Consider the following 26,708-nt stretch of genomic DNA (forward strand, 5'->3'; position numbering starts at 1 on the left):
AATATTAAGGTAGATAAGTCCCCAGGGCCTGATGGGATCTACCCCAGAATACTGAAGGAGGCGAGAGGAAATTGCTGAGGCCTTGACAGAAATCTTTGGATCCTCAGTCTTCAGGTGATGTCCCGGAGGACTGGAGAATAGCCAATGTTGTTCCTTTGTTTAAGAAGGGTAGCAAGGATAATCCAGGGAACTACAGGCCGGTGAGTCTCATGTCAGTGGTAGGGAAATTACTGGAGAGAATTCTTCGAGATATGATCTACTCCCATTTGGAAGCAAATGGACCTATTAGCGAGAGGCAGCATGGTTTTGTGAAGGGGAGGTTGTGTCTCACTAATTTGATAAGAGTTTTTCGAAGAGGTCACAAAGTGATTGATGCAGGTAGGGGCAGTGGATGTTGTCTATATGGACAAGGTCCCTCATGGCAGACTGGTACAAAAGGTGAAGTCACATGGGATCAGGGGTGAGCTGGCAAGATGGATACAGAACTGGCTAGGTCATAGAAGGCAGAGAGTGGCAATGGAAGGGTGCTTTTCTGATTGGAGGGCTGTGACTAGTGGTGTTCCGTAAGGATCAGTGCTGGGACCTTTGCTGTTCGTAGTATATATAAATGATTTGGAGGAAAATGTAACTGGTCTGATTAGTAAGTTTGCGGACGACACAAAGGTTGGTGGAATTGCGGATAGAGATGAGGACTGTCAGAGGATACAGCAGGATTTAGATCGTTTGGAGACTTGGGCAGAGAGATGGCAGGTGTAGTTTAATCCGGACAAATGTGAAGTAATGCATTTTGGAAGGTCTAATGCAGGTAGGGAATATACAGTGAATGGTAGAACCCTCAAGAGTATTGACAGTCAGAGAGATCTAGGTGTACAGGTCCACAGGTCACTGAAAGGGGCAACACAGGTGGAGAAGGTAGTCAAGAAGGCATACGGCATGCTTGCCTTCATTGGCCGGGGCATTTTAGTTTAGACGGGCAATAAGAATTGGCAAGTCATGTTGCAGCTGTATAGGACCTTTGATAGGCCACACTTGGAGTATAGTGTTCAATTCTGGGCGCCACACTACCACAAGGATGTGGAGGCTTCAGAGAGGGTGCAGAAGAGATTTACCAGGCTGTTGCCCGGTACGGAGGGCATTAGATATGAGGAGAGGTTGAATAAACGTGGTTTGTTCTCACTGGAACAACGGAGGTTGAGGGGCGACCTGATAGAGGTCTACAAAATTATATGGGGCACAGACAAAGTGGATAGTCAGAGGCTTTTTCCCAGGGTAGAGGGGTCAATTACTCGGGGGCATAGGTTTAAGGTGCGAGGGGCAAGGTTTAGAGAAGATGTACGAGGCAAGTTTTTTTTCTTTCTTTTTTTTGTTACACAGAGGGTAGTGAGTGCCTGGAACTCGCTGCCGGAGGAGGTGGTGGAAGCAGGGACGATAGTGACATTTAAGGGGCATCTTGACAAATACATGAATAGGATGGGAATAGAGGGATACGGACCCCGGAAGTGTAGAAGATTTTAGTTTAGACGGGCAGCATGGTCGGCACAGGCGTGGAGGGCCGAAGGGTCTGTTCCTGTGCTGTACTTTTCTTTGTCCTTTGTCAATCCTGAACTTTCTTCATCCATCTTTCAGTGAGAAGCTGGACAGCTTCAAGAACAGGAACCTTGGTTGACATTTCCTTCACCAACTTGAGGGTGCTGATGCCGATTGCAATGGCCCCAACTGATGCACTCCAAAATATTGGAGAAAAGGCATGTTGAAAATAATGCAGCAGACAGGTAAAGGAGCAGTGTGAAGGATGGACACAAGCAGGTTATGCCAGCAGGAATGCTCTGGGAGTAAAAGAAAAAAAAGAACCCCCCCCCCCCCAATATTGAAGAATCTACCAAGGAAAACACACAAGGTGTTTGTCTAGTTAAAATGTGACCCGTATACAATGTGCATAAATCCAATGCAATTATTGAAGTACTATTCAAATTAGTGCAGAAGGTGGATTCAGGGTACAATACACAACATCAAACTGATAAAGAAATAAAACACTTGCAATTATCCAACACCTTTCACGTCTCAAGGACGCCCCAAAGTGCTTTGCAGACAGAGGTTCTTATTAAATGTAGGCATTATCATGTAGGAAATAAGGCAGTGAATATGCCCACAGCAAACTTCCTCAAACACCAAAGTGATAGTAACATCAATTGAGGAATAAATATTGGACAGTACACTGGGATAGCTTCCCCGCTCTACGGCTGCCTTGGGTGTCCACCCCCCCTTCTGCCTGACGGAGCAGACAGGGTCTCAGTTTAACATTTGAGCCAAAAGTCATGACATACTGCCTCAGTACAGCAATGGAACGTCAATCTCGATTTCTGTGCCCAACTGGGTTTTGAACTCTCAGTTTTGGTCTCAGGTGAGACTTCCGCCAACTGAATCATTCCGACACAAACCACCTCCACCTGTTCATTCCAAGGGACTAAATAGTATATTTCAATGTTCGCGGGAGGCACGGTGGCACAATGGTTAGCACCGCTGCCTCACGGCGCTGAGGTCCCAGGTTTGATCCCGGCTCTGGGTCACTGTCTGTGTGGAGTTTGCATTCTCCCCGTGTTGCCGTGGATTTTGCCACCACAATTCAAACATGTGCAGGGTAGGTGGATTGGCCACACTAAATTGCCCTTAATTGGAAAAATATGAATTGGGTACTCTAAATTCATATAAAAAATATTTCAATGTTTGCAAAAAGTAGTTGTTGCCAGTACACACAAAGCTGCTCTTAGCACCATCTAGTGGAGTTTTATCCACATTGCGACTCAGCCTTTAGAAAGTTTGAGGAGCAGTTCTTCACAACATCAGCATTGCTGGAACATTAAAAATGAGGATTGTTGAACTCAATTGCTGAATTAGAGAGAGAAAGAAATAATCACCTTCACTCCAAGCGACAGGTGGTATTCCCAGATCATCGAAGAGCTTTTCAGAAAACATGGCAGGCGGTCTCACTGGGCCACGACCAATTGGATCCAGTTTGAAGAAATCACAGTGCACCACCTCCAATTGTCCATTCAAACGCCTTTCTAGGGACTAAATGTTTATTTCAATGTTTCAGAAAACGCTCCTGGAGACATTTCTCATAAGCTGCCAATTCCTTTGTTTGACTTTAAAGAACCAATGGCAAAGTCCAGGTAATGGAGCAGCTCAGGTTGGGGGGGGAGGGGGGGGGGGGCAGGCTGACTTCAAAGTCTAATGGCTTGTATCCGCACTCAGGTGCTATATCAATGGGATAGTTTGCCATATTAAGTGGAGTAGGTCTCAAAAACATAGGGCTGGGTGGGAACAAGAGGCTTGTAATGTCTATCAGGACACAGACAGAATTACTTGTGTCAAAAACACAATGCCAAGTACAAACTCGATTCTTTCAGAAGCTGAATTTAAACCAAAGCTTGCATGCCACAGAATAGGGCTATAAGTCTAAATTTCAACAATCTTGGACAGAGTGGCCGGGATTCTCTGTAATGCCGGAGCCTGGGGATTTCCCAACAGCGTGGAGATGCCCCAGAATGGGAAACCCCATTGACCGGCTGGCGTAACGGAGAATCCCGCCGGCCTGTCGGGGCGGAGAATCCCGCCAGTATCTCTGAACTTAAGAACTAGGAGCAGAAGTTGGCCATCTGGCCCCTCGAACCTGCTCCGCCATTCAATGAGATCACGGCTGATGTTTTGTGGACTCAGCTCCATTTTCCGGCCCGAACACCATAACCCTTAATCCCTTTATTCTTCAAAAAACTATCTATCTTTACCTTGAAAACATTTAATGAAGGAGCTTCAACTGCTTCATTGGGCAAGGAATTCCATAGATTCACAAACTTTTGGGTGAAGAGGTTTCTCCTAAACTCAGTCCTAAATCTACTTCCCCTTATTTTGAGGCTCTGACCCTAGTTCTGCTTTCACCCGCCAGTGGAAAACTGCCCGCATCTATCCTATCTATTCCCTTCATAATTTTATGTTTCTATAAGATCCCCCCGCGTCCTTCTGAATTCCAACGAGTACAGTCCCACTCTACTCAACCTCTCCTCGTAATCCAAACCCCCTCAACTCTGGGATTAACCTAGTGAATCTCCTCTGCACACCCTCCAGCGCCAGTATGTCCTTTCTCAGGTAAAGAGACCAAAATTGAACACAATATTCCAGGTGTGGCCTCACTAACACCGTATACAGTCGCAGCATAACCTCCCTAGTCTTAAACTCCCTCCCTCTAGCAATGAAGGACAAAATTCCATTTGCCTTCTTAATCACCTGTTAACCAACTTTTTGCGACTCATGCACTAGCACACCCAGGTCTCTTTGCACAGCAGCATGTTTTGATATTTTATAATTTAAATAATAATCCCTTTTGCTGTTATTCCTACCAAAATGGATAACCTCACATTTGTCAACATTGTATTCCATCTGCCAGACCCTAGCCCATTCACTTAACCTATCCAAATCCCTCTGTAGACTTCCTGTATCCTCTGCAATTTTTGCTTTACCACTCATCTTAGTGTCGTCTGCAAACTTGGACACATTGCACTTGGTCCCCAACTCCAAATCATCTGTGTAAATTGTGAACAATTGTGGGCCCAACACTGATCCCGGAGGGACACCACTAGCTACTGATTGCCAACCAGAGAAACACCCATTAATCCCCACTCTGTTTTCTATTAGGGCAGCACGGTAGCATGGTGGTTAGCATAAATGCTTCACAGCTCCAGGGTCCCAGGTTCGATTCCCGGCTGGGTCACTGTCTGTGCGGAATCTGCACGTCCTCCCCGTATGTGCGTGGGTTTCCTCCGGGTGCTCCGGTTTCCTCCCACAGTCCAAAGATGTGCGGGTTAGGTGGATTGGCCATGCTAAATTGCCCTTAGTGTCCTAATAAAGTAAGGTTAAGGGGGGGTTATTGGGTTACGGGTGGTTACGTGGGTTTGAGTAGGGTGATCATGGCTCGGCACAACATCGAGGGCCGAAGAGCCTGTTCTGTGCTGTACTGTTCTATGTTCTATTAATTAACCAATCCTCTATCCATGCTACTACTTTACCCGAAATGCCATGCATCTTTATCTTATGCAGCAACCTTTTGTGTGGCACCTTGTCAAAAGCTTTCTGGAAATCCAGATATACCACATCCATTGGCTCCCCATTGTCTACCGCACTGGTAATGTCCTCAAAACATTCCACTAAATTAGTTAGGCACGACCTGCCCTTTATGAACCCATGCTGCGTCTGCCCAATGGGACAATTTCCATCCAGATGCCTAGCTATTTCTTCCTTGATGATAGATTCCAGCATCTTCCCTACTACCGAAGTTAAGCTACCTGGCCGATAATTACCCACTTTCTGGCTACCAACTTTTTAAAATAGTGGTGTCACGTTTGCTAATTTCCAATCGGCCGGGACCACCCCAGAGTCTAATGAATTTTGGTAAATTATCACTAGTGCATTTGCAATTTCCCTAGCCATCTCTTGCAGTACCCTGGGATGCATTCCATCAGGGCCTGGCGTTTTGTCTAACTTTAGCCCCATTAGCTTGCCCATCACTCCCTCCTTAGTGATAACAATTGTCTCAAGGTCCTCACCTGTCATAGCCTCATTTCTATCAGTCAATGGTATGTTATTTGTGTCTTCTACTGTGAAAACCAACCCAAAAAACTGTTCAGTTCCTCAGCTATTTTCTCATCCCCCATTATTAAATCTCCCTTCCCATCCTCTGAAGGACCAATATTTGCCTTAACCACTCTTTTGTTTTATATATTTGTCGAAACTTTTACTTTCTGTTTTTATATTCTGAGCAAGTTTACTCTCATAATCTATCTTACTTTTCTTTATACCTTTATTAGTAGCTTTCTGTTGCCCCCCTAAAGATTTCCCAGTCCTCTGGTCTCCCACTAATCTTTGCCACTTTGTATGTTTTTCCTTCAATTTGATACTCTCCCTTATTTCCTTAGATATCCACGGTCGATTTTCCCTCTTTCTACCCTCCTTCCTTTTTGTTGGTATAAACCTTTGCTGAGCACGGTGAAAAATCGCTTGGAAGGTTCTCCACTGTTCCTCAACTGTTTCACCATAAAGTCTTTGCTCCCAGTCTACCTTAGCTAACTCTTCTCTCATCCCATTGTAATCTCTTTTGTTTAAGCACAAAACATTAGTGTTTGATTTTACCTTCTCACCCTCCATCTGTATTTTAAATTCCACCATATTGTGTTTGTTCCTTCGGAGAGGATCCCTAACTATGGAGATCATTAATCAATCCTGTCTCATTACACAGGCCCAGATCTAGGGCTGCTTGTTCCCTTGTAGGTGTTCCCTCGTAGGTTCCATTACATATTGTTCTAGGAAACTATCGCAGATACAATGTAAATTTCTCCAATCAAAATTAGAGGTGTGTATACGTTGCCAGCAAAGGAAATTCGTGACAATATTTGTGAACACTGGGCGGTGAGTCAAGCCAAAAAGAAGTTTGACTTTGGTGTTTACTGCCTTGAACATTTAAGCATTTTTGCCTTGGCTCCAGCTAATCTATCACTTGAAATAGCCGATCAATTAATTGGTTCCCTCTTCTCAAAGGAGGGCACAAATAACATACGAGAAATGTTGGGGAACACAGGGTTATTGAGAGGAACTGAAGGAAATCAGTACTGGTTGGGGAAATTGATGGGATTGAAGGCTGATAAACCCAGGGCCTGATAATCTACATCCCAGAGTATTTAAGGAAGTGACCCTAGAAATAGTGGATACATTGGTGGTCATCTTCCAAGATTCTATAGACTCTAGAACATTCCTGAAGATTGGAGGGTAGCTAATGTAGCCCCACTATCGAAAAAGAGAGGCAAGAGAAAACAGGGAATTGTAGAGCAGTCAGCCTGACATCAGCAGTGAGGAAAATGCAGATTTAACAGAGGAGCACTGCAAGAAGTCTTACAGGGTGAAGTCCAACAGGTTTGTTTCAAATCACTAGCTTTCGGAGCACTGCTCGTTCCTCAGGTGAATCAGATGGCAGGATCAGATGGAGTCTGTATGGATTTATGAAAGGGAAATCATAGAAACAGAGAAAATAGGAGGACATTCAGCCCTTCGAGCCTGCTCCACCATTCATTATCATGGCTGATCATCCAACTCACTAGCCTAGTCTTGCCTTCCCCCCCCCTATTCTTCGAACCCCTTCGCCCCAAGTGCTATATCTAACTGCTTCTTGAAGACATATGATGTTTTGGCATCAACTGCTTCCTGTGGTAACGAATTCCACAGACTCATCACTCTCTGGGTGAAGAAATTTCTCATCTCTGGTTTAGCTCACTGGGCTAAATCGCTGGCTTTTAAAGCAGACCAGCGAGGCCAGCAGCACGGTTCGATTCCCGTACCAGCCTCCCCGGACAGGCGCCGGAATGTGGCGACTAGGGGCTTTTCACAGTAATTTCACTGAAGCCTACTCGTGATAATAAGCGATTTTCATTTCATTTCATTTTCCTAAATGGTTTACCCCATATCCTCAGACTGCGACCCCTGGTTCTGGACACCCCCACCATTGGGAACATCCTTCCTGCATCTACCCTGCCTTGTCCTGTTAGAACTTCATATATTTATATGAGATCTCTTTTAATTCTTCTCAACCCAGCGAATACCATCCTAACCGACTCATTCTCTCCTCATACATCAATACCGCCATCCCAGGATTAGCCTGCTAAATCTTTGCTGTACTCTCTCTACAGCAATAACATCCTTCCGCAGATAAGGAGACTAAAACTACACATAATATTCCAGGCATTTCCTCACTACGGCCATGTATACATCACAGAATTGTTATGGTGTAGGAGGAGACCATTTGGTCCATTGTGTCTGCACTGGCTCTCCAAATGAGCATCGTGACAGAGCATCATTCCACCAAACCCCTGCACATTAGATGATTATCTAATGCCCTCATAGAACATAGTGCAGAAGGCGGCCATTCGACCCATCAAGTCTGCACCGACCCACTTATGCCCTCACTTCCACCCTATCCCCGTAACCCAATAACCTCTCCTAACCTTTTTGGTCACTAAGGGCAATTTAGCATGGCCAATCCACCTAACCTGCACGTCTTTGGACTGTGGGAGGAAACTGGAGCACCCGGAGGAAACCCTCTTGAATGCCTCAATTGAACCTGCCTCCACCAGACTGCCAAGCAGCACATTCCCACCCGGAGCATTCATTGTGTGAAAATATTTTTTCTCACATCAAATTTATTTTCTTTGCAAGTCAATTTAAATCCATGCCCTATTCTGCTGGATCCTTTTACGAGTGGGAATAGTTTGTCCCTACCTACTCTGTTCAGCCCCTTCATGATTTTAAACATCCCTATCAAGTTTCCTCTCAACGTTCTTCTCTCTAAAGGAGAACAGTTCCTTGGGCAGCATGGTGGCACAGTGGGTTAGCCTTATTGCCTCACGGCGCCGAGGTCCCAGGTTCAATCCCGGCTCTGGTTCACTGTCCATGTGGAGTTTGCACATTCTCCCCGTGTTTACGTGGGTTTCGCCCGCACAACCCAAAGATGCGCAGGGTAGGTGGATTGGCCACGCTAAATTGCCCCTTAATTGGAAAAAATGAATTGGGTACTCTAAATTTATAAAAAATAATAAAGGGGAACAGTTCCAACCTCTCCAATCTATCCTCATAATGAAATGAAATGAAAATCGCTTATTGTCACGAGTAGGCTTCAATTAAGTTACTGTGAAAAGCCCCTAGTCGCCACATTACGGCGCCTGTCCGGGAAGGTTGGTACGGGAATCGAACCGTGCTGCTGGCCTGCTTTAAAAGCCAGCGATTTAGCTGAGTGAGCTAACCCAGCCCCTGTGGACTGTGCACATATATACCCAGGTCCCTCTACTCCTGCACCCCCTTTAGAATTTTGCTCCATATTTTATACAGTCTCTCCATGTTTTATTGAAGATGTTAAACAAACTATTCTACTCTTGCAAAGCTTTTTCATTTCAGTACAAGTTCTACCCCAAGTTTCAAGTTCTGCCTCAATGGAAAACAACACGGGTATGGCTGATGATGATTCTGGTGAGAAAAGACCCATACAGCTAGTCATGAAGGAACTAACGCAGACATCTGCCTAGAAATGGTTCCGTTTAAAACGGAGGTGCAGGGAGAAGAGAATTGGCGTTCTTGGTCACTTGGGAGCCAATAGTTCTTGGTGACACAGCGGCAGAGCAGATTGAATAGACTCAAGAGAAAATATTCCTGATCAAGGGAGTTGCACTGGAATGGTCTTGCAGATCAGGTTCATTTTGCCTCCTTTCATCCCAGTGAGTGTCTGGCCTACATTTTCCACATCAAGGCTGGAATTTGGGAATTGACGTGGAGAGCTGCAATCGCAATTCATTGGTCCATTCAGCTGCCATATGTATCTCGCTCACTAAATTGTGACAAGCTCAGTTTGTCAAAACTAATTAACTTTGATCAAGCAAACAAAAATTAAGTATGAATGTACCTGTAATGCAGGAAGAAACTGTGTGTCACGCTCCAGAGCCACCACTCTCTGAGCTCCACCATTCAGCAATGCACGTGTCAAAACTCCAGGCCCTAAGAATGTAATCAAACCAAACTAATCATCAAGGGAGGGGAAAAGATCCTTCAGCAAAGTACAAACATACGTTCAAAAAAGAGTACCCTTACCTGGATTGCACTCAAAGATTATCGCGTTTCTTTCAGAGAGGTCACCATCAAGACAGTCCACTATTAGATTTGCCAGGTCGGGATTGAGAACAAATCTCCTGAAATGTTTGCTCCTCTCTGCCTTAATTATTATATCTTCAATGTCCTCCAGGTCCATAAAGTCAACCCTGGATAATGGCCTCTGCCATTCCTTTCTCAAGATTGAACTGGTGACTCCCGACAAGCATCTCCGTGTCCTTCCACAATAGGTTGAATATTCCGCAAGCTTGTGTAGAGCCTGGGATTTTAGTGGGCTACTGTCAGGAAACCTTGTGTCACGGGAATACGATTTTGCTAAATGCTGGACTTGTTGAGGACAACCACATGCTCTACAGAGAACAGTCCTTAATGTGAAAAGTGCACTCTTGTTTAATAACGCCATTATGGTGGTGATCTGAAATAAAAGGGAAGAATTAAAATTCCAGAGGATGAAATAAAAATCCTATCCATCATTCACACCATGTCTCGGCCCTGGGTCACACATCTCCCCATGTATGTGTGGGTCTCACCCTCACTACCCAAAGACATGCAGGGTTGTGGGAGTGAGCATTGGCTACGCTAAATTGCCCCTTAATTTTTTTTTTTAAATAGACCAAACGAATTGCACCCTACACCTCACAACACGATAGCAGCAAAGGGAACTCAAAACCTTGCAGAGAAGATGATGGAGGAAAACAAAAAAATCAAATAAACATTCTGAGCTGAAGAAAAATTCAAGAAGCGAAGGCGCGGAAGGAAATCACCAGAGAAAAGCTCCAAAAGAAAGGCTTGGATGCTGACGGCAGAAATTAAATTCCTTACTGCAGCATAAGCTCCACTGAATTCCATGGAAGCGCAGCTTCAAGAAGCAGAGTGTGTGCAGAGTCAGCAGACCTAATATGGGGGAGCTAAAAAATTAATTCCTGGACAATACAAGTGTGGAAAAAAGTTATATCCTGCAGTGGTCAGAAATTGCCATTTAAATTTCAGTCCAAGAAACCAGATTTCCAAGTCTGCGCCTGAACACATAGCTTGTTCTGCAGCAAGAAAAATAATTTAAAATCAATCACGGCTGAGTAGGAGCTTAAAAAACTCAGTAAAAGCAGGGATTCAACTCTTCCAAGGCCTGACAACGTTTCACTAAAGTGGGAAAGACTCTAACCAGTAATTCCAGGCAAGCTTTGCTGAAAAAAGTTGAAAATGCTGTGATCACAAACACAATGATGGCAGGAGCCTGCCAAAGGGGCAGCACGGTAGCATTGTGGATAGCACAATCGCTTCACAGCTCCAGGGTCCCAGGTTCGATTCCCGGCTTGGGTCACTGTCTGTGCGGAGTCTGCACATCCTCCCTGTGTGTGCGTGGGTTTCCTCCGGGTGCTCCGGTTTCCTCCCACAGTCCAAAGATGTGCAGGTTAGGTGGATTGGCCATGCTAAATTGCCCTTAGTGTCCAAAATTGCCCTTAGTGTTGGGTGGGGTTACTGGGTTATGGGGATAGGGTGGAGGTGTTGACCTTGGGTAGGGTGCTCTTTCCAAGAGCTGGTGCAGACTCGATGGGCCGAATGGCCTCCTTCTGCGCTGTAAATTCTATGAAAACCTGCAAAGCACAGGAAAATCCTTTGTGAAGAAACGGTCAGCAGGGCCATATTGGATTTGCAGAAAACTCGTGAAGCTGAACCTGCAATTTAAAATTTTTAACCTTGATCAGAAATTCACTCTTCCAGTTCAACAACTTTGAAGGCTCTGGAGAAAGAGAGATTTCTGAGAAAAGACGGAAACTGAACAAATTAACACACTGCTTTTCTTTGGCAGGATCGATAGTCGACAATATAATAGCTAGACAAGGAATCAACAAATCATCTGTAAAAAAAAAAGCAAATTACTGCGGATGCTGGAGTCTGAAACAAAAGAGAAAATACTGGAAAATCTCAGCAGGTCTGGCAGCATCTGTAGGGAGAGAAAAGAGCTAACGTTTCAAGTCCGTTGACTCTTTGTCAAAGCTCATGGGATCATAGAAAATAGGAGGCCAGCGAATACAATCCTAACCGACTCATTCTCTCCTCATACATCAGTACTGCCATCCCAGGATTAGTCTGCTAAATCTTTGCTGCACTCTCTCTACAGCAATAACATCCTTCCGCAGATAAGGAGACTAAAACTACACATAATATTCCAGGTGTTTCCTCACTAAGGCCCTGTATATATATCACAGAATTGTTATGGTGTAGAAGGAGACCATTTGGTCCATTGTGTCTGCACTGGCTCTCCAAATGAGCACCGTGACTGAGCAACATTTCACCAAACCCCTGCATATTATAGATGATTATCTAATGCCCTCTTGAATGCCTCAATTGAACCTGCCTCCACCAGACTTCCAAGCAGCACATTCCCACCCGGAGCACCCAGAGCTTTGACAAAGAGTCATCGGACTCGAAACGTTAGCTCTTTTCTCTCCCTACAGATGCTGCCAGTCCTGCTGAGATTTTCCAGCATTTTCTCTCTCTAAATCATCTGTAAAGTTTGATGAAGTTGTAAAATCATCCATACTTTTTATTCTTTCATGGGACATAGCCGCTGGCTAGTCCAACATTTTTATTGCCCATCCTCAATTTTCCTTGAGAAGCTGGTGGTTAGTCACCTTCTTGAACTGCTGCAGTTCATGTGGTATAAGAACACCCATGGTGTCAATAAAAGATTATTATTCGGAAGGGAGTTTCAGGATATTGACCCAGCGACAGTGAAGGAATGGTGACAGTTCCAAATGAGGATGGCGAATGGCTTGGAGGGGAAATTGCAGGTGGTGGTGTTCCCATGCATCTGCTGCCCTTGTTCTTCCAGGTGGTAGAGGTTGAAGGTTTGGAAGATACTAAAGAAGCTTTGGTGAGTTGTTGCAGTGCATTTTGTAGATGGCACACGGCTGCATCGTGCGCCAGTGGTGGAGGATGGGGTGACAATGAAGCAGGTTGCTTTGTCCTGGATGGAGTCAAGTTTCTTGAATGTTGTTGGAGCTGGACTCATCCAGGAAAGTGGAGTGTATTCTGGACTTGTGCCTTGTGGACAGGCTTTGGGGAATTAGTCGACACATGTTTCCCAGCCTCTTGTAGCCACAGTATGTATATGGCTGGCTCAGTTCAGTTGGTAACCCGCCCCAAGATGTTGATAATGGGGGAATTCAGCAAAGGTAATGCATTGAATGACAAGGAGAGATGTTTAGATTCTCTCTTGGTGGAGATGGCCATTGCCTGGCACAAATGTTACTCGTCACTGATTCAGGTCTTGCTGCGTGTGAGCAAGAACTGTTTCAGTATCTGAGGAGTCACGGATGTTGTGCAATCATCCCCGCTTCTAACCTTATGATGGAGGGAAGGTCATTGATAAACCAGCTGAAGATGGAAGATAGAAACTACCCTAAAGAACTCTGCAGTGATGTCCTAGGAGGAGATGATTGACCTCCAACAACCACAACCATCTTTCTTTGTAATAGGTGCGACTCCAACCAATGGAACGTCTCCCCCCCCCCCCCCCCAAACCCCGGTTTCCATTGATTTCAGTTTTGCTAGGGTCTCTTTGATGCCATACTCAGTCAGTCAAATGCTGCCCTGATGTCAAGGGCAGTTACTCGCACCTCACCTCTGGAGATCAGCTCTTTGATTCATGTTTTGATTAAGGCTGTAATGAGGTCAGGAGCGGAGTGGCCCTGACTGAATGTAAATCAAGCAAGAGTGAGAAGGTTGTTTCTGATTAAGTGCCACTTGACAGTACTGTCGACAACACTTTCAATCACTTAATCTCAGAAATAACAAAATCCTTCAAAAGGCTAAATTTAGTAAAATGTGTCCAGCAACCAGGAGAAACTGTTGACTCCTTCTCAGCTGCACAGAATAGCCGAAGACTAGGATTAGTGTCCTGAAATCTGAACTAATCATGGAGACAACAGTTGGAGTAGCAGATGAGGCACTCTCCAACTTGTTTCAAGCAAAGAAAGATCTAACCCTTGAAAGATCCATCCAGATTGTCAGGCAATCGGAAATCACATCATCAGGGGCTGATTTAGCACAGTGAGCAAAACAGCTGGCTTGTAATGCAGAACAATGCTAGCAGCGCGGGTTCAATTCTCGTACCGACCTCCCCAAGAAGGTGCCAGAATGTGGCGACTAGGGGCTTTTCACAGTAACTTAATCGAAGGGCTGCAGAAGGATTTGGACAGACTAGGAGAGTGGGCAAAGAAGTGGCAGATGGAATACAATGCGGAAAAGTGTGAGGTTATGCACTTTGGAAAGAGGAATGGAGGCATAGACTATTTTCTAAATGCTTAAGAAATCAGAAGCAAAAAGGGACTTGGGAGTCTGATAGTAATCGACTATTTCCTGATCGATTTGATAGGTAAAAGAAAGCTATTTAGTGTAAATATTAAGCCCCAGTTTTAATATTCATTTTAAATTGAGGATTTCAGCACTCATAACCTCAGGTCAGGATAAAACAATAGCTTCAACAGAGACACAAAAAAAGCCTGACATGCATAAACTAATTGGAGATTAAAACATCATTTTCACAAAGCAAGATGAAAAAGCTATTGTTCTAATAAACATATTTTCAAAGACAGTTTGAGATTAAGAAATGAGCTGCATCAGTAATCAAATCAAGGACAAAGCAGGCACCATAGCAACATGAAGGCACCATTGTTCACAATGTGGATAAAGCAGTCAGCAAAAAACCAGAAGAAAATAGTCTTGACAATAGCACAGAATCACATTCCATAACTTACACAAATATTCAAACATGAAACATTCAGAATTTATGTTGCACATTAAGGATTGACAGCTAATCATTGAATCAAATGTACTTGATTCTAACCCAAACCAATTAGGACGACATAGACATGTAGATAGATGACTAAAGTCTGATAAGATTCTCCTTAAACATGATGATCCGTACGGCCACCTTTATCCAGGATCATCCTATACTTTGATCTAACTACTCGCTATCCTTATTAAAAAAAAAAGAAATTTAGAGTACCCAATTCATTTTTTCCAATTAAGGGACAATTTAGCATGGCCACCACCTAGCTTGCACATCTTTTGGGTTGTGGGGGCGAAACCCACGCAGACACGGGGAGAATGTCCAAACTCCACACGGACAGTGACAGAGAGCCGGGATTGAACCTGGGACCTCGGCGCCGTGAGGCTGCAGGGCTAATCCACTGCGCCACCGTGCTGCCCTCTACTTGCTATCCTTATTTGCAAATTTTCACTTTTCCATTCTAACTCTTGACTGTTTTGCCGTAAGCAAGAAACCATTTCTGTATTATTTTGAAAGTTAAATTGTTTATAAGTTATTTCTGTTTAAGTCATTTTGCTAGCAGGACTTTATTGAGAATAGATTTACGTTTCTCTCAATTGTAATCAGATAGAGGCAATAAAGATTCTTGTTTGCATCCGAGAAGTTTAACTCCAATTTCTACTGAGTTTTAGTGTCGCAAGACTGCATTAATTCCGCATGGTAGATCCCATCAAAGTCCTTGTTCACGATTTTCTTAAGGTTAACATGCAGGTTCAGTTGGCAGTTAGGAAGGCAAATGCAATGTTAGCATTCATGTCGAGAGGGCTAGAATACAAGACCAGGGATGTACTCCTGAGGTTGGAAAGGCGCTGGTCAGACTCCATTTGGAGTATTGTGAGCAGTTTTGGGCCCAGTATCGAAGGAAGGATGTGCTGGCCTTGGAAAGAGTCCAGAGGAGGTTCACAAGAATAATACCTGGCATGAAAAGCTTGTCCTATAAGGAACGGTTGAGGACTCTGGGTCTGTACTCGTTGTTGGAGTTCAGGATGAGGGGGGATCTTATTGAAACTTACAGGATACTGCAAGACCTTGGTACAGTGGACGTGGAGAGGATGTTTCCACTTGTAGGAAAAACTAGAAGCAGGGGACACAATCTCAGACTAAAGGGACGATCCTTTAAAACAGAGATGAGGAGGAATTTCTTCAGCCAGAGGGTGGTGAATCTGTGGAACTCTTTGCCCCAGAAGGTTGTGGAGGCCAAATCACTGAGTGTCTTTGAGACAGAAATAAATTCTTGATTAATAAAGGGATATGGGGAGAAGGCAGGAGAATGGGGATGAGAAAAATATCAGCCATGATTGAATGGCAGAGGAGACTCAATGGGCCAAGTAGCCTAATTCTGCTCCTATGTCTTTTGGTCTAAGAGAACAGTAAGAAGTCTTACAACACCAGGTTAAAATCCAACAGGTTTGTTTCGGAGCGCAGACCCTTCATCAGCTGCACTCTGAAAGCTAGTTATTTGAAACAAACCTGTTGGACTTTAACCTGGTGTTGTAATACTTCTTTCTGAGCCCACCCCAGTCCAACACTGGCATCGCCACATCAGGTCTAAGAAAACACAGGGCCTGCACTTCAGAGATCAGTCTTGTGTTGGACAGGGCCTTGTATAGAAGCTTGGAGACAGCTCCCAGCTTGGACCTTTACTGTATCTCTGTATATAGTTTCTAGCAGTTAAACGCATACTGTCAAACCGCCTACGAGTACAAGTATCTTAATAAGACCAACTAAACTACACGCAGCACCTTACAACAGCTGGTATCAGGAAATAAAAATATAGCCAAAGATCCCAACATCCTTTCAAAATGAAATATGATACTCATACCTAATCTGTACTGCGTAACTCCTGTGCCCATATACCTAGTTGACTCGATTGCTCTGCAAACTAGCATTACTATAAGCCAAGTGGGGGCCAGTAATGAATGCACATCATGCATATATGTATGTTTGTATGTTTGAAAATACTGGAGAGAAAGTTTGATCATGCATCTCCTCCTCTCTCTCTTTCCCCCCTCCCTTTTTCTCTCAATGCATTTTAGTCATAGAATCATAGAATGTACAGTGCAGCAGGCAGCCATTCAGCCTATCGAGTCTGCACCTACCCAGACAAAGAGCATCCTACTGATTCCCATGTATCTACCCTGTCCCCGCAACCCCCACTTAACATTTTTTGTACGCTCAGGACAATTTAGCATGGCCAATACACCTAACCCACACATCTTTGGACTGTGGGAGGGAACCGGAGCACCTAGAGGAAACCCACGCAGACACGGGGAGAACCTGCAGACTCCGCACAGACAGTGACCCAGCCAGGAATCGAACCTGGGACTCAGGAGCTGGGAAGCAACTGTGCTGACCACGATGCTACCGTGCTTTCCCCGACTAAAGTTCTCTCTGAGAGCAGGTAACCACCGCCACACTGGTGACTACAAATTGAAATGTGCAGCACTGCATGGTGCTGAATGCGGAATTTCAGCGTCGTTACCCAACACGTTGGGGGAAAAGGACACATAACAAAAGTAGAGTCGGCCCTCTCCCGGGCAGCACCCCTCAAGCGGGAGGGAGATTGGTCTCCTCGTGTTTCAAACAGCAGCAGGTCAGCCTGGCCCACCTGGACACCATGCATTGCTGCTGTCAGCCGCCATGGAGACTCCTTCCTGCATTGCGGAGACCAATATACAAGACGTGCAGAGGGTGTCATTGGAGCTGACCTGATGGGGGAGAAGCCCAGCCTGCAGAGTGGGTTCAGGCGCCGCTCATGATGCTGCCGTTGCCGCCGCTGACGCTCTCCTCAAACGGGCCGCCGCCATTGTGACATTGAACTCCACGTGACCGGCGTCCTATTACGTCTGACGTCACCATCGAGGCCCTGGCGACGCTCGAGGCTCCGCTCTGCGGTCAGTGATTAGAATTATGCACAAAAACAAACAAATCCCTTCACTCCGGGCCATTTACAATCACACCGGAGAGAGTGTGTGTAAGTAAGGAAGGAAGAACGATTACATTCTTCCACGCTGCTGCGACACGCCAAGTATCTGCTTTGAATCACGGTTCTGATCGATGGGAGCGGCCTCCTCCTCCCCCGCCCACCCGGCGAACATTCGGGAAGATGACGGTGCGCGTGCCCGTGCGGATGCGCGTGCCCTTTGCCTTGGGCAATTTGTCCCATGTACACCTAGGTCGAGGTCATTGTTTCAGATCATGAAGATCAGCAATACCAACCCTTCCACTCACCACCTCTCCCATTCACTCTCCCTCCTCACTTACCCCCCCCCCTTGCCACCTCTCCCAGTCACTCTCCCTCCTCACTCCCCCCTTGCCACCTCTCCCTCCTCACTCCCCCCTTGCCACCTCTCCCATTCACTCTCCCTCCTCACTCCCCCCGCCCCTTGCCACCTCTCCCATTCACTCTCCCTCCTCACTCCCCCCTTGCCACCTCTCCCATTCACTCTCCCTCCTCACTCCCCCCTTGCCACCTCTGCCATTCACTCTCCCTCCTCACTCCCCCTTGCCACCTCTCCCATTCACTCTCCCTCCTCACTCCCCCCTTGCCACCTCTCCCATTCACTCTCCCTCCTCACTCCCCCCTTGCCACCTCTGCCATTCACTCTCCCTCCTCACTCCCCCCTTGCCACCTCTCCCATTCATTCTCCCTCCTCACTCCCCCCGCCCCATGCCACCTCTCCCATTCACTCTCCCTCCTCATTCCCCCCCTTGCCACCTCTCCCATTCACTCTCCCTTCTCACTCACACCCCTTGCCACCTCTCCCATTCACTGTCCCTCCTCACTCCCCCCCTTGCCACCTCTCCCATTCACTCTCCCTTCTCACTCACACCCTTTGCCACCTCTCCCATTCACTGTCCCTCCTCACTCCCCCCTTGCCACCTCTCCCATTCACTCTCCCTCCTCACCCCCCTTGCCACCTCTCCCATTCACTGTCCCTCCTCACTCCCCCTTGCCACCTCTCCCATTCACTCTCCCTCCTCACCCCCCCTTGCCACCTCTCCCGTTCACTGTCCCTCCTCACTCTCCCCTTGCCATCTCTCCTGTTCACTGTCCCTCCTCATTCCCCCTTGCCACCTCTCCCGTTCACTCTCCCTCCTCACCCTCCTCTTGCCATCTCTCCCGTTCACTGTCCCTCCTCATTCCCCCTTGCCCCCTCTCCTGTTCACTGTTCCTCCTCATTACCCCTTGCCACCTCTCCCGTTAACTCTCCCTCCTCACCCTCCCCTTGCCACCTCTCCCGTTCACTTTCACCCCTCACCCCCCCCCTCCCCCCCCCCCCCCCCCCCTCCCCCCCGCAACCTCTCCCGTTCAATGTCCCTCCTCATCCAGGGGCTGGTTTAGCACAGTGGGCTAAATAGCTGACAGCAATGCAGATCAAGGCTAGCAGCGCGGGTTCAATTCCTGCACTGGCTTCCCCAAACAGGTGCCGGAATGTGGCAACTAGTGGGTGTTAACAGTAACTTAATTGAAGCCTACTCGTGACAAGCAATTATTATTATCCCCCCCCCCCCCCATTGCCACCTCTCCCATTCACTATCCCACGACAGTCTCCGTTTCTCCCCTCACCACCTTTCCCATTCACCGCCCCTCCTTGCTCCCCATCCCTCCCACTCGCCACCATTCACTGTCCACCCCTGTTCCCTGCCCCTCCCACTCGCTGCCTCTCCCATTCACCAACCCTCCCTACTCCCCGCCCTTTCCCACTCTCTGATCCTCCCTGCTATCTGACTCTTCTGCTCGTCAGCTTTCCAGTCACTGACTCTCCATGATCCCGGACCTTCCTTCTCCCCAAACTGCCCGCTTGCTCACCCTCCTACTCCCCTCAAAACAACCTCAATCAAGTTAGTGAAACATGTTGTGAATCCATGTTTAAGTTTTCTTTTGTTAATAAATGTTTTAATTTGATGTTTAAAGTCCCAAAAGTGTTACTGGAATTTATGACCTCTGAATTCAGTAAACTTACCTTCTCGTGTTCAAAATACAAAAAAAAAAGTTAGAAATAGGCAATGCTCGGGCAGCACGGTGGCGCAGTGGGTTAGCACTGAGGCCTCACAGCACCGAGGTCCCAGGTTCGATCCCGGTTCTGGGTCACTGTCCGTGTGGAGTTTGCACATTCTCCCCGTGTTTGCGTGGGTTTCGCCTCCACAACCCAAAAATGTTCAAGCTAGGTGGATTGGCGACGCTAAATTGCCCCTTAATTGGAAAAAAAATTAATTGGGTACTCTAAATTTATTTTTTAAAAAAGAAATAGGCAAAGCTTCCCTTTGGGATTGGACTTGCAAGACAATTGACATTTGCTGGATCATTGCAGTAAGCAAAAATATATTGTGCTCAGATTCAAAGTTATTTATTGAGCTGGCATCTGCTATCTTTTGTAGGAAAGAGGGGCGGCACGGTGGTTAGCGCTGCTGCCTCATGGCGCTGATGACCCGGATTCGATCCCGGCCCTGGGTCACTTGGCATGTGGAATTTGCACATTCTCCCCGTGTCTGCTTGGGTCTCGCTTCCACAACCTTAAGATATAGGAGTAGAATTAGGCCTTTCAGCCCATTGAGTCTGCTCCACCATTCGATCATGTCTGATATGTTTCTCATCCCCATTCTCCTGCCTTCTTCCTGTAACACCTCATTCCCTTATGAATCAAGAACCTATCTATCTCTGTCTTAAAGACACTCAGTGACTTGGCCTCTACAGTCTTCTGCGGCAAAGAGTTCCACAGATTCACCACCCTCTGGATGGAGAAATTCCTCCTCATCTCAGTTTTAAAGCATCGTCCCTTCAGTCTGAGGCTGTGCCCTCGGGTTCTGGTCTCTCCAACCAGTGGAAACACCTTCTCCAATTCCACTCTGTATAGACCTCTCAGTATTCTGTAAGTTTCAATGAGATCCCACGTCATCCTTCTAAACTCCATTGAGTACAGACCCAGAGTCCTCAACCGCTCTTCATATGACAAGTCTTTCATTCCCAGGATCATTCTTGTGAACCTACTCTGGAACCCCTCAGGCTTCTACCACCCACATTGCGAAGAAGTATTTTTAAGTTCTCTCTTGAAAGGCCAGGCTCTTGATTTCAAGATTGAGTCTCCCTTGTCCTAGATTTTCCGACTGGTAGAATATCAGCTCCATTAGTTCTTTGCCAAAGCCTAAAAACCTCTATCAAATCAACCTATAATGGTTTACACTCCAGGTAATGCAACAACATGGGTGGCATGGTAGCATAGTGGTTAGCACAGTTGCTTCACAGCTCCAGTAAATCCCAGGTTTGATTCCCGGCTTGGGTCACTGTGGGTTTCCTCCGGGTGCTCCGGTTTCCTCCCACAGTCCAAAGATGTGCAGGTTAGGTGGATTGGCCATGCTAAATTGCCCCTCAGTGTCCAAAAAGGTTAGGTGGGGTTGTGGGGATAGGATGGAGGTGTGGGCTTAGATAGGGTGCTCTTTCCAAGGGCTGGTGCAGATTCGATGGGCCGAACGGCCTCCTGCACTGTAAATTCTATGATTCTAACAACTGCTTCTATTTATATTGCATTTTAAGCTAAGTAGAACATCCCAAGATGCTTTAAAAGAGGGATCAGAGTTAGAGAGGTGGAGGGTTGAGGGAGGGAATTCCAGAACTTATGAGCTTGGCATTGAAGGCACGAGTGCCAATGGGGGAATGACTAAAATTGGCATACACAAGAGACCAGGTTTATGGATTCATGCTTCATAATTTAATCACTGGAGCCCTGGTTAATATGTGTCTCACTTCTCCCAAAGTCAAAAAACTAGTCTAGTTAGATGCAAAAATAAATTTAAACCAGTCTTAATACCAAACATTTTCTGAGAAATTTCATGGGGTGGTTGGTTGAAATATATGCAGCAGTACCTAACACTCACATCAAATATTCCTTTGTGTCCCCTGCTAATTTAGTGAAAAAAAGCAATGGATCTAATTTTTTTTCAGCATTCAATTGTTTTTCACAGCACTTCAGAAACAGGGCAGCACGGTAGCACAGTGGTTAGTACTGCTCCCTCACTGCGTCAGGGACCCAGGTTCAATTCCAGCCTTGGGTGACTGCGGAGTCTGCACGTTCTCCCCATGTCTGCGTGGGTTTCTTCCAGGTGCTCCGGTTTCCTCCCACGGTCCAATGATGTGCAGGTTAGGTGGATTGGTCATGATAAATTGCCCCTTAGTTTCCAGGCAAATGAAAGTTAGGTTACAGGGATAGGGCGGCGTGAATGGGGTGGTGGCGGGGTTAATGGGGTGGTGGGGGGTGGTGGCCCTGGGTGAAGTGTTCTTTCCTCGGGTCGGTGCAAACTCGATGGGCCGACTGTCCTCCTTCTGCATTGAAGGGATTCTATCCTTGTTCTGGGAGGGAGGGGGCAAGGGTGGCAGCACGGGAGATGGACCACATGCTGTTGAATGCCCTGTCAACAACTGTAGGTGAGTAATCACTGTTGAGGAAGAAGGAACACATTTTTGAAGCACACTTTGGAACATTGGAACAAATGTGACGGAGGCAAAGGAGCTGAGAGAAAGGGATGGAGACCTGACAGGGTGTAGAGTGTGAAGAGCTGTAGTCCAGATAGCTGTGGGAGTCAGTGGGCTTGTAATGGATATTAGTAGATATCTATTGCCGGAAATAGAGAAAGCAAGGTCAAGGAAGCTCTGTCTTTTACTTGCTCTTATGCTGTTTAGCACACAAGTATCCTGTGTTGTAGCTTCACTAGGTTTACACCTCATTTTTAGGTTGCCTGATGTTGCTCCTGGCATGCTCTCCTGCACTCTTCATTGAACCAGGATTGATCCTCTGGCTTGGTAGTAATAGTAGAGTGGAGATTATGCCGGGCCAAGAGGCTGCAGATTGTGGTTAAATACAATTCTGCTGCTGCTGATGGCCCACAGCACCACATGGATGCCCAGTCTTGAGTTATTCCATTTAGCACGGTGGTAGTGCCACATAACACGATGGAGGGTATCGTCAATGTAAATACAGGACTTAATCTCCACAAGGACTTTGCAGTGGTCACTTCTACCGATACTGCAATGGACAGATGGATTTCCAGCAGGCAGATTGGTGAGGATGAGCTCAAGTGTGTTTTTCCCTCTTGTTGGTTCCCTCACCAGCTGCACTAGTCTCAGTCTAGCAGCTAAGTCCTTTAGGACCTGGCCAGCTCGGTCTGTGGTGGTATGGTGAGCCACTCTTGGTGATGAGCATTGAAACCCGCCACCCAGAGCATATTCTGCGCCCTTCCTCAGTGTTCCTCTAAGTGGTGTTCAACATGGAGGAGTACCGATTCATCAGCTGTTGATGGCCGACACATGGTAATCAACAGGAGGTTCCTGGCTAGGCCAGCATTAATTGCCCATCCCTAATTGCCTTTGAGAAGGTGTTGGTGAGCCGCGTTCTTGAACAGCTGCAATCCATATGGTGTATGTGCACTCAGTGCTGTTAGGGAGGGAGTTCCAGGATTTTGACCCATAAGACCATAAGAAATAGGAGCAGAATTAGGCCACTCGGTCCAATGAGTCTGCTCCGCCATTGAATCATGGCTGATATTTTTCTCATCCCCATTCTCCTCATAACCCCAGATCCCCTTATTGATCAAAAACCTATCTACCTCTGTTTTAAAGATACTACCCTCTGGCTGAAGAAATTCCTCCTCATTTCTGTTTTAAAGGATTGATGACCCCTCAGGTGAAATCACAACCAGCCAGCTCTCAAAGGGGAGAGCAGCCTACAGTCTCTCACGATGTTCACTTTATACTGCACAATTAATTGTGGAGTTCTAATTTGCAGAACAGTGAACATTGGGAGGAACTTCAGAAATAAGATCTACAATCAAGTTACAGACCCATTTAAATAAATGAAGGTGTGTAGTTGGATGCACTAACACAGGTTAAGTATATCAATCAAAATTGATCAGACTACAATATATTAAGGGTCAATAATGCTCAACTGCAACACCAAGTCAAGATGCAAAGAGGGGTGGGCACAGTTGCACAATGGTTAGCACAGTTGCTTCATAGCTCCAGAGTCCCAGGTTTGATTCGCGGCTTGGGTCACTGTCTGTGCGGAGTCTGCACATTCTCCCGTGTCAGCGTGGGTTTCCTCCGGGTGCTCCGGTTTCCACTCAACAGTCCAAAGAAGTGCAGGTTAGGTGGATTGGCCACGCTAAATTGCCCTTAGTGTCCAAAAAGGTTAGGTGGAGTTACTGGATTACAGGGATAGGGTGGAGGTGTGGGCTTTGGTAGGGTGCCATTTCGAAGGGCTGGTGCAGGTTCAATGGGCCGAATGGCCTCCTTCTGCACTATAAATTGTATGATTCTATGATCATGGGCCTCCTCCTGAGCAAAGGTGGCCATTTACAGGTTTGAGTCAGGTGTGGCTAGCTTTGAATCATAGAATTCCTACAGTGCAGAAGGAAGCCATTCGGCCTATTGAGTCTGCACTGATCATCCGAAAGAGTACCCTACTCAGACCAATGCCCCCATCCCGTAACTCCACCTAATCTTTTGGACACTAAGGAACAATTTAGCGTGGCCAATCCACTTACACATCTTTGGACTGTAGGAGGAAACCGGAGCACCCAGAGGAAACCCACACAGACACGGGTAGAAAGTGCAAACGCCACACTGACAGTCACCGAAGGCCAGAATTAAATTTGGATCCTTGACACTGTGAGGCAGCAGTACTAACCACTGTGCCACCTGTGCTGATATGCATGTACACATAAATGTATATAGTTGTCTATCAGTGTACATAGTTATCGGTATGACCTCCGACCTGCGGGTAGTGATAGAGATCCACCACGTGACTGGAGTGTCAGTTGGTAGTGAGTCATAAAAGAGGATAGTTGCACTTTGAGTAGCTCCAGGAGAATTCACTGAGTTTATTTAGTAGCCATCGTCTATTATAGTTCGTTAGTTATCTTCCCACGTGTTTGTTAACAAATCATCTTCCTAGTTAAACAACTCGATGCTTGGTGTACATCATTACAATGGTCATTACACAGAACACAACATGGTACCAGACCTGCAGAACAATTAAAGATAATGACGGAGAAGACAGGGCAAAATAGGCTGAAGAACGAAGAGAAAATTCTTCCGCCGACCTGATGAACTACGGCCATCTGCAACTCAACGCAACAAAAGACTGAAGTTATCGATGGAAGGTTTGAAGAAAATTAGCGTGTTTTCAAGCAGCAATTTAGACTATGTTGCACCCCTTGGTCCGCAAGCACAACCTGATAAGAGGCATATTGTGTTGCTGCTCCTGGTAGCAGCTCCTCAAGCATTAGAAATATACAATACCTTCGACAGCGAAGACAAGAGCAAGAGCTTCGATGAAGTAATACAGTACTTTGGTTGGCATTGCTGTCCGAAGAAAAACTTTGATTCTTTTGTATCCGACTTGTGGTTGAAGGCGCAGTAGTGCAATTTTTGTACTTTAGACTCGCCGATAATCCGTGACCAGATAGTGTTCGGCGTATTGACTGACAAAGTAAGTGAGAGATTATTGAGGGAAAAGACCTGAAATTAGAAAATGCCATCACGATTTGTCAGGCAAGTGAACAGCGGATTAGTACGCTCATCCCACAACATTTTGACGCCAATCTGGGTGAAGACGCCAGCGCCATAAGCAACGCCATGATGATCTCACCACTGTGTCTTTTCTAGTCTCCGATGAGAAGACGCACCTAATAAAGTAAGAGACAGTCAAGGACATACTCCTACAAAAGGTAAACAAGTGTCTCCGAGAGGGATGGCCGAAGGGTTCCTGCTCAGGTTACTATAATATGCAGTCAGAATTGAATGAGGCGAATGGCCTTCTACTGCAACAGCACAGGATTGTGATTCCGCATTCCTTGAGGCCACTGATGATCAAGAAGCTTAATGAAAGGCACTTGGGCACTGAGAAGTGCAAGCACAGGGCCAGGAATACAATTTATTGACCAGGCATCACCCAAGAGATTGCAGGTATGGTAGACCACTGTGACATGTGTCAGAAATTCCGCCACAAACAAAATATAATCTTTATTGTCACAAGTCGGCTTACATTAACACTGCAATTAAGTTACTGTGAAAAGCCCCTAGTCACCACATTCCAGCGCCTATTTGGGTACACAGAGGGAGAATTCAGAATTCTCTGCTGGTACAGGAATTGAACCTGCGCTGCTGGCCTTGTTCTGCATCACAAACCAGTTGTCCAGCCCATGGGCTGAAACAAAGCAAATAGCCAATACACATGGGTGAAAACATCGCAAATCTGTGGCAGAAGGTGGGCATGGATCTTTTTCACTTCAATGGAAAAGACTACCTTTTGGTTATTGACTACTTTTCAAATTACCCAACTACTCGGTATGTCATCGGACATGCTAAAGAGATTTTTGCCCAGCATGGCATACCAAGCATTCGTATGTCTCACAATGGTCCTGTTTTCAAAATTTTGAGTGGACTGAATTTGCCCATCACTACAATTTTAGGCACATCACCTCAAGTCCTCTAAATCCCCAGTCAAACGGGAAGGCAGAAAAGGCCGTGCACATTGTTAAACAGCTGCTAAAAGACGCCATTGACAGCCAGGAAGACATCTACCTGGTTTTTCTGAGCTATCGTTCGGCGCCACTTATCAATGGGCTGTCACCAGCACAGCTACGACCTTGCCTTTCATTACAACTCACCCTGTGGATCGAGGAAACTGCTTCTTCAAAAGAGGGGGCAGAAAGGGTTCTACGATAGATCCACAAAGAAGTTCCGGCCACTGCTCCAGGTGATACGGTCAGACTGGAGGATGCCAATGGAAATTAATGTTCAAGGCTGGCAAAGGTACTGTCACAGGCAGGTCTACATTTTGTTTTTGTAAATCCACCACTCTGTCTTAGAATTCCCCCTATACCAAAAAAGGGCCAATATTCTAAAATGGTGAACAGGGATTCTCACTCCCTGACTCCGATACATGCTTCTGTGGGTGCTATTCAGGTCAAACTCTCCTTTCAAGTTATCCCCCGGTATAACCCATACCTTCACCGAAGAATTTTACCTACTTACCCCTTAATAGCATTGATGTCCTGGGTCCTGCGTTCTTAAGGAAGTAAAGTAAGCTAATAACCACTTTTTCAGGTTAAATTATTTTATTATTATTATACTTTTTTTTTATAAGTTGTAAACACTTTCTTTACAGAAAGGAAAAACGAT

General features: G+C 46.1%; 2 protein-coding genes across 3 annotated transcripts in view; one reads left to right on the plus strand and one right to left on the minus strand.

Moving 5' to 3' along the window:
- The window catches only part of tfb2m (transcription factor B2, mitochondrial), a 30,524-nt gene extending 13,082 nt beyond the window's left edge, over window positions 1-17,442 (minus strand). The window contains exons 1-4 of one of the 2 annotated variants that reach the window (XM_038815478.1): window positions 17,239-17,442; window positions 9,676-10,108; window positions 9,491-9,582; window positions 2,916-3,069 (exon numbers count right to left, since the gene is read on the minus strand). In XM_038815478.1, coding sequence (XP_038671406.1) covers window positions 2,916-3,069; window positions 9,491-9,582; window positions 9,676-10,096 — 667 coding nt within the window. In that variant the 5' untranslated portion in view covers window positions 10,097-10,108; window positions 17,239-17,442. Of the gene's footprint in view, window positions 1-2,915; window positions 3,070-9,490; window positions 9,583-9,675; window positions 10,109-17,138; window positions 17,169-17,238 lie in introns of those variants that run through there. The other variant, XM_038815468.1, reaches the window with a different exon arrangement.
- Window positions 17,324-26,708, plus strand: part of smyd3 (SET and MYND domain containing 3) — an 894,585-nt gene continuing 885,200 nt past the window's right edge. Inside the window, exon 1 of the mRNA XM_038815506.1 lies at window positions 17,324-17,424. The gene's annotated coding sequence lies outside the window, so the exon portion shown is untranslated. The remainder of the gene's footprint in view (window positions 17,425-26,708) is intronic.

The sequence above is a fragment of the Scyliorhinus canicula genome, chromosome 1 (assembly GCF_902713615.1).
Source record: "Scyliorhinus canicula chromosome 1, sScyCan1.1, whole genome shotgun sequence".
Taxonomy (NCBI): domain Eukaryota; kingdom Metazoa; phylum Chordata; class Chondrichthyes; order Carcharhiniformes; family Scyliorhinidae; genus Scyliorhinus; species Scyliorhinus canicula.